Below are 6938 nucleotides of genomic sequence, written 5' to 3'. Positions count from 1 at the left end.
ACACCAGAAAGGCACAGCGGCAGAGACCTAAAAGCAAAGAAATACATAGAGGCACAGAGAGTTCTGGAGATGCGGGAGGACCCAGGGAGACAGCGTGGAGGGATGCTTGCGCCCAGGGATTCATTCCCACTCCAGATAAACCCCTGGCTACTGTGACTCTGGACAGGTCGCTCACCTTCCTGAGCCTCAGTTTTCTCATCTGAAGACTGGGATAATGACGTAATTCCACGTAGTAGTGTGTTCCGCCTGCTGCAGCCAAGGGGCGCCTGTGAGCACCTGACTCAAGGCTCCCACCTGCCGGAGGTGAAAGCCCACATCCTCTCCGCTGCCCACAAGGCCCTGCACGACCTGCCCCGTCCCCTCCGCCCCCTCCCCCTCACTCACTCTGCTCCCGCCACAGGGGTCTCTTGGCTGTTCCTCCCCCAGGCCAGGCACGGGGGCCTTCGCAGTGGCTGCTCCCTCTGCCCAGAAAACCCTCCTCCTCCAAATATCCTCCCCGCTTGCCCCCTTCCCATCTTCGAGGCTTTGTTAATGCCCCAATTTTACAGCGAGGCCTCCCAGAGCACCGCCCCCTTCTACCATCTTCTTTTGCCATCCTGTAAATTGGATTAATTTGTTTGTTAATCGCCCTCTGCGCCAACCTCCACGGAACCTAAATTCCCTACGGGAAGGGTTTTATGTTTTTGTTCAGGGACCTTATCTCCTGAACCCAACAAAGTGCTTGGCATATAGTAGGGCTTAACAAAAACTTACTGGAAGAAGGGATGGGGGGAGGGAGAAAGGAAGGAGGGGAGTGGAATGTCACCAGGAGAGCATTATCCAGTTACCCCGATTTCCAGGAGAAGCCGGAAACCCATATTTGCATGGGATGTCTCCTGATGTCCGTTGGCAACACTGGCAATAATATGGGTACATGAAATTGCTATTTGTGTAAGTCAAAATGTCAAATGCAGGCACTTACGTGTGGCTTAGCACAAATCAAATGCTCGCTCAGGGTGCGGTGCAAAAGTAGGTAGTGAGTACTAGTTATTATTAATATTCGGGGGGCACCGATACCAATGAGCTCCTGCCTACAGGAACCATGTCTCAAGCCAGTAAAGTAGGGGCTATGTTTTTCTCCTGTTTTTAGAGGTGCACGTTGAGCACAGAGAGGTTAAGTAACTTGAACAAGGTCACACAGCTTATAGGTAGCACAGTTGGGATTTGAACTGAGGCTGACTGATTCGGGTCCATGTTTTTAACCACTGCCTCTGTCAACATGACACAAAGAGTGTCCAGACGCAGAGAGAAATTTAGCGGCCTGGTCTCTGAAGAGCCACACCTCTCCCTGTCTCCCCACAGACACCCGAAGGCGTTCCCATCAAGCGGGAACCCCTGTCTTCTCAAAACCAGATTGGCATCTTGCCCTTGTCTTGGAATATTCCGGAGCTGGTCAAGTATGTCAGGAGGGGTGCAGGGCTCCCCTATTCCGGGAGGACAGGGGCGCTGCCCGGCTAGCCTGCTCACTCACCTGCATTCCCCACAGCATGGGGCAGTGGAAGATCCGAGCCTACTATGAAGATTCGCCACAGCAGGTCTTCTCCGCGGAGTTTGAGGTGAAGGAGTACGGTAAGAGGAGTGGGGAGCCAGGGCGGGGGGCCCCCCACACTGGACCCCACGCCGGCCCCCAACCGGCGCCATCTCTCCTTCAGTGCTGCCCAGTTTTGAGGTCCAAGTGGAGCCTGAAGAGAAATTCTACTACATCGATGACCCAAAGGGCCTGGAGGTCACCATCACGGCCAGGTGAGGGGAGAGAGGTGGGGCGAGATGAGAGGTCAGCTGAGGGCCAGGTGAGGGGCCAGGCGAGGGACCAAGGGAGGGGTCAGATGGGGACCAGGTGAGGGGCTAGGCGAAGGCCAGGTGAAGGACCAGGTGAGCACTAGGTCAGGGTGAGACGAGGGGCCGGGGGCTCCGGGTCCTCACATGGCCAGTGGAAGTTTGGGGATACACTCAGATTTTCCACGGGGGAGAATCTGAGCCTCTCCTCACCGCACAGGTTCTTGTATGGGAAGAATGTGGATGGAACGGCCTTTGTCATCTTTGGGATCCAGGACGGTGACCAGAGGATTTCGCTGCCCCAGTCCCTCACCCGCGTTGTGGTACTTGCCAGAGGCCTCCCTGAGCCTCCTCCACTCTGAAGGCCTCCTTCTCCCTCTCTGAGTCCCCTCCCCACCGGAACCCCTCCCCCTGGCTGAGACTCTCGTTTCCTCCTCCAGTTAGAGGATGGCACGGGGGAGGCCACACTGAGCCGAGAGGTGCTTCTGGAAGGGGTGCAGCTCTCCAGAGACAGTGACCTGGTGGGCAAGTCCTTGTACGTGTCCGTCACCGTCATCCTACACTCAGGTGAGGCCTGCCCTGAGGGCAGAGGCCCAGTGCCACCACATGGTCCAGTCTGTGGGGGGACACCCAGTCTGAAGGAGGGGGCCCAGAATGAAGGTGGGGTTCAGTCTGACGGGGGAGGCCCAGTCTGACAGGGGAGGCCCAGACGAAGGCGGAGACCCAGTCTGAGGAGGGAGGCCCAGCATGAAGGCAGGGTCCAGCCTGAGGGGCGGCCCTAGAGCCTGCCCTCACGGCTGCCCCCTGCCCCCCGAAGGCAGCGACATGGTGGAGGCGGAACGCTCTGGGATCCCCATCGTGACTTCCCCCTACCAGATCCACTTCACCAAGACCTCCAGGTTCTTCAAGCCCGCCATGCCCTTCGACCTCATGGTGAGACACCCCTTACTCTGCTCCTGAGCTCTGGCCACCCTCTGGGTCTACTGGACCCCCTTCACCTGCCCCTGCACCCACAGGTGTTCGTCACGAACCCGGACGGCTCCCCGGCCAGCCGCGTCCCCGTGGCAACTCAGGACTCCCTGGACGTGCAGTCCCTGACCCAGGATGACGGTGTGGCCAAGTTAATCATCAACACACACAAAGACCGGAAGCCGCTGGACATCACCGTGAGTCTGCACCTGCCATGGGACCTCACACCGGGGAACCGGGGGACTTTATTTGTACAGTGAGGTCCTGACGTTTCTACAAAGGGATCCTGTCCTGTGCATAGTGGGGTCCCTCATTCTCATACAGGGGCCTCGCCATTCACATAGAGGTGTTTCATTTGCACAGAGGGGTTCTTGTCCACACGAGGGAGTACTGCCATCTGCATATATGTCTTATAAGGATCCTGTGATGACATTGGACCCACCTGAATAATCCAAAATAGTCTCCCTGTCTCCAGATCCTTAACTCAATCCCATCTGCAAAGTCCCTCTTGTCACGTAAGGTCCCATATTCCCAGGTCCCAGGGATTAGGATGGGAACATCTTGTGTGTGGGGGGGGGGGTGGCGGGCAACATGCATCCCTCTCTCCCCGCCCAGGTACGCACCATGAAGGAGGGCATTCCGAAGGCACGACAGGCCACCAACACCATGCAGGCCCTGCCCTACAACACCATGGGCAACTCCAACAACTTCCTGCATCTGTCCGTGCCCCGCGTGGAGCTGAAGCCAGGGGACACGCTCAACGTCAACTTCCACCTGCGAACGGACCCCGGCCTGGATGCCAAGATTGGCTACTACACCTACCTGGTCTGTGGCTTCCTGGAACCCCCAGGCCCCCCTCCTCCTCGCTTCCCCAGCACCCCCAGAGCCCTCCCCCATCCTGCATCCCCCACCCCTCCCTCCTGCCACCCCGATCCTGATGCCAGCCTGTCCCCCGCAGATCATGAACAAGGGGAAGGTGTTGAAGGTGGGACGCCAGAAGCGAGATGCTGGCCAGACCCTGGTGGTGCTGCCTCTGACCATCACCACGGACTTCATTCCTTCCTTCCGCCTGGTGGCCTATTACACAATGATGGGCACCAACGGCCAGAGGGAGGTGGTGGCTGATTCCGTGTGGGTGGACGTCAAGGACATGTGTGTGGGCACGGTGAGCGTCCCTGGGTCTCGCTGTGTCCATCTCAGGACTCTTTCTCTGTCTCCGCCTCTCTCCAAGCTTTCGAAGCCGTTTCTCTCCGTCGCTCGCGGAGCTCCTGTGTCTTCCCCTTCTCCTTCCCGTCTTCTCTGTCCGTTTTGGTCTCAGTACCTCCCTCGCTCCCAGGCCTCTCCCCTCCCTTGACTTTCTGCTCGATGCTGTTTCCACGCTTCTCCCTTCTCCCCTCCCTGCTGCCGCCTTTCCCTCCTTCCAGACCAGCCCAGGACGCCCTCTGTCCTTGGCTGACCAAGGCTGGGGTCTCCCGGGACTGACTTCTCCCTCTCCCCTCTCCCCACTCCCCACAGTTGGTGGTAAAAAGTGGCAGGAAGGAAGGAAAGCCCCATGTACCTGGACAGCAGATGGCCCTCAGGATCGAGGGCAACCAGGGGGCCCGGGTGGGGCTGGTGGCCGTGGACAAAGGCGTGTTCGTGCTGAATAAGAAGAACAAGTTGACTCAGAGTAAGGTGCGCCCCCATGTCGCTGAGGTGGTGAGAGGTGGCGGAGGCAACGGGGTGGCGGCGGGTGCAGGGATGGCACTGGGGAGCATCGACCACGTGGGGTCGGGTGGGAGTGGAGCGCAGAGGTCAAAATGGACACAGGTGTGGGCATGGGTTGAAGTTCAGGCTGCAGATGGAAACGTGGGCGGACAGGGTCCAGGCTGGAGGTGGTCGTGGCAATGGGCACGGGCTTGGGTCCAGCAACTGCGCACTCCGGATGGCCCACCGCGGACAGCCTGGGGTGTGCTGGCGAGTTGCCGCAGGCGCCGCGGGACTGGCGTCAGCCGGCCTTGACCACCCCGCGCCCCGCAGATCTGGGACATGGTGGAGAAGGCGGACATAGGCTGCACGCCAGGCAGCGGGAAGGACTATGCGGGTGTCTTCAAGGACGCGGGGCTGGCCTTCCAGACGAACAAAGGCCTGATGACTGACCAGAGGGCAGGTGAGGAGGGGGACAGCAGACGTCCAGGGTGGGGCTGCGCTTCCACCTCCCAGATGGCATCAGGGCGCCCCGGGCTCAAGTCCTGCCCCCACCACTATTGAGCAAATCACTCTCCTCTCCGAGCCTCAGTTTCCCCTGTTAAATCGGAGGGCTAACACTCCGGCCCGGCGGCCGCTGCGGGCAGTGAACGATGGGCATGCAGTAGGTGCTTAATCCGTCTCATTCCCGGTCCACCTGCCCCTCAGATGCCGAGTGCCCGAAGCCCGCCGTCCGGCGACGCCGCTCGGTGCAGCTCATGGAGAAGCGGAAGGACAAAGGTGGGCGCCCCCGCCCTCGAACCTCGTCCGTCCCGGACCCCAGCCAAAGCAGCGGGAGGGGAAGGGCCGGGTTTGGGGGGGCTCTCCCCGCGGATGTGTGCTGCTTCGGCCCCCCGCGCCTCGCCGAGGGCGTGACCGGCTCTGCGCCCCCACAGCGGGCGAGTACAAGGACAAGGAGCTGCGCAGGTGCTGTGAGGACGGCATGCGGGACAACCCCATGAAGTTCCCGTGCCAGCGCCGGGCGCAGTTCATCCTGCAAGGCCAGGCCTGCGTGGCCGCCTTCCTCGACTGCTGCGAGCACATCACCCGTCTGCGGCTCCAGCTCAGCCACGACGGCGCCCTGGATCTGGCCAGGAGTAAGTCCCCGGTGGCGGGGGCGCGGGACCCCCGAGTCTGTGTGTGGCGGGGTGGGGGCGGGGCTCCCTGTCATTGGGGACTGGAAATTGAGAGAAACTATGTCATCAGTCGCAGGATGAAAAGTCACAGAAAAGAATGTTTTTGCTTAAAAACTAAGGAAACTTTCATAGTGGCAGGCTGGCAAAACAACACACACACACACACACACACACACACACACACATCATCTTTATTTCTCTTTAAACATTCTCCACTTACAGAAAAACTGTCGTGCAGATTGAGAACCGTTTTCCCCTTGAACTGTTTGGTGCCCTGACTCCTAAACAGCTTAGTGTGGATTTTCTGGAAACAGAGATATTCTCCTAAAAACCACAGCGCAGTCATCGGAATTAGGATGTCAGCGTTGAGTCATTCCCACTGTCTAATCCACAGCCCTCGCTCAAGTTTTCCCACTTTTTTTGTTGTTGTTGTTTCTTTGGTTTTTTGTTCGTTTGTTTCAGGTTTTAGTACTTGATAGGAAAAGGATCCAGCTCAGAATCACACATGGCATTTGTGTGTCCTGTGTCCTCCCTGCATCTGTCCGACCCCTGGTAGCTCCTCAGTCTTCCTATGACTTTCGCGTTCTTGACATATAAGAACATACAGGCCGGGCGTTTTGAGGGTTGTCTGGCAACTCGGGTCTGACGGTTCTTCATGATCGCATTTAGGTTTTGCGTTTTGGCAGGATTGTCGCAGTAGACAGGTTGTGTCCTCCTTGGTGCTTCACATCAGGAGGCACGTGACACTGTTTTGTCCCATTATCAGGGATGGGAGGCTTGGTCCCTTGATTAAGCTGGTGTCTGCCACCCATTGTAGAGTTCCTTTTTTAAACTTCTTTTAAAATTTAAGTCAAGATGATTTCCCCAAAGATCAATTTTCACTTAGCCTGTAACATAAGTTATAGATGGATGCCTTATATGGTAACACGTAATTTTTGTGCACAAGTGTGCTTTTTGGAGGAGCGGAGGCAGACTTAGAAATAAGTAGCCACCTCTCAAGGATAGCTGTTGCCAAAGTGGACAAATATTTCTCGGTCCTTCCAGCTGGAAAGATAGCAGCACCCCCTTCACCCCCACCCAGCCTCAAAAGATGCAAAGATTCCCAACACGCATGAGCAAAGGACTTTAATCGCTTTGCAAATGATAATGACTAGGCATGTTGCTTTCTACTCCAGTGACATAGAGACCATTACAAAGAGGAGACAGGGCTACTGAGGAAGTCAGACAAGACAGTGGGCTGCTGGGACACGGTTTTCAGTACTGTGTATTTTGTCCCACCAGTTGGCGGTGAGA

At 57.5% G+C, this 6938-nt stretch overlaps 1 protein-coding gene across 1 annotated transcript in view; it reads left to right on the top strand.

Moving 5' to 3' along the window:
* The window catches only part of C3 (complement C3), a 29435-nt gene that overhangs the window by 2078 nt on the left and 20419 nt on the right, over positions 1-6938 (top strand). The window contains exons 5-17 of the mRNA XM_006904148.3: positions 1342-1436; positions 1526-1608; positions 1692-1782; positions 2036-2138; positions 2256-2382; positions 2633-2748; positions 2832-2981; positions 3400-3609; positions 3743-3949; positions 4300-4458; positions 4804-4933; positions 5179-5250; positions 5406-5606. Of these exons, the coding sequence (XP_006904210.1) occupies positions 1342-1436; positions 1526-1608; positions 1692-1782; positions 2036-2138; positions 2256-2382; positions 2633-2748; positions 2832-2981; positions 3400-3609; positions 3743-3949; positions 4300-4458; positions 4804-4933; positions 5179-5250; positions 5406-5606 (1744 nt within the window). The remainder of the gene's footprint in view (positions 1-1341; positions 1437-1525; positions 1609-1691; positions 1783-2035; positions 2139-2255; positions 2383-2632; positions 2749-2831; positions 2982-3399; positions 3610-3742; positions 3950-4299; positions 4459-4803; positions 4934-5178; positions 5251-5405; positions 5607-6938) is intronic.

The sequence above is a fragment of the Pteropus alecto genome, unplaced genomic scaffold (genome assembly GCF_000325575.1).
Source record: "Pteropus alecto unplaced genomic scaffold, ASM32557v1 scaffold30, whole genome shotgun sequence".
NCBI lineage: Eukaryota > Metazoa > Chordata > Mammalia > Chiroptera > Pteropodidae > Pteropus > Pteropus alecto.
This window is presented reverse-complemented; position numbering and strand designations above follow the sequence as displayed.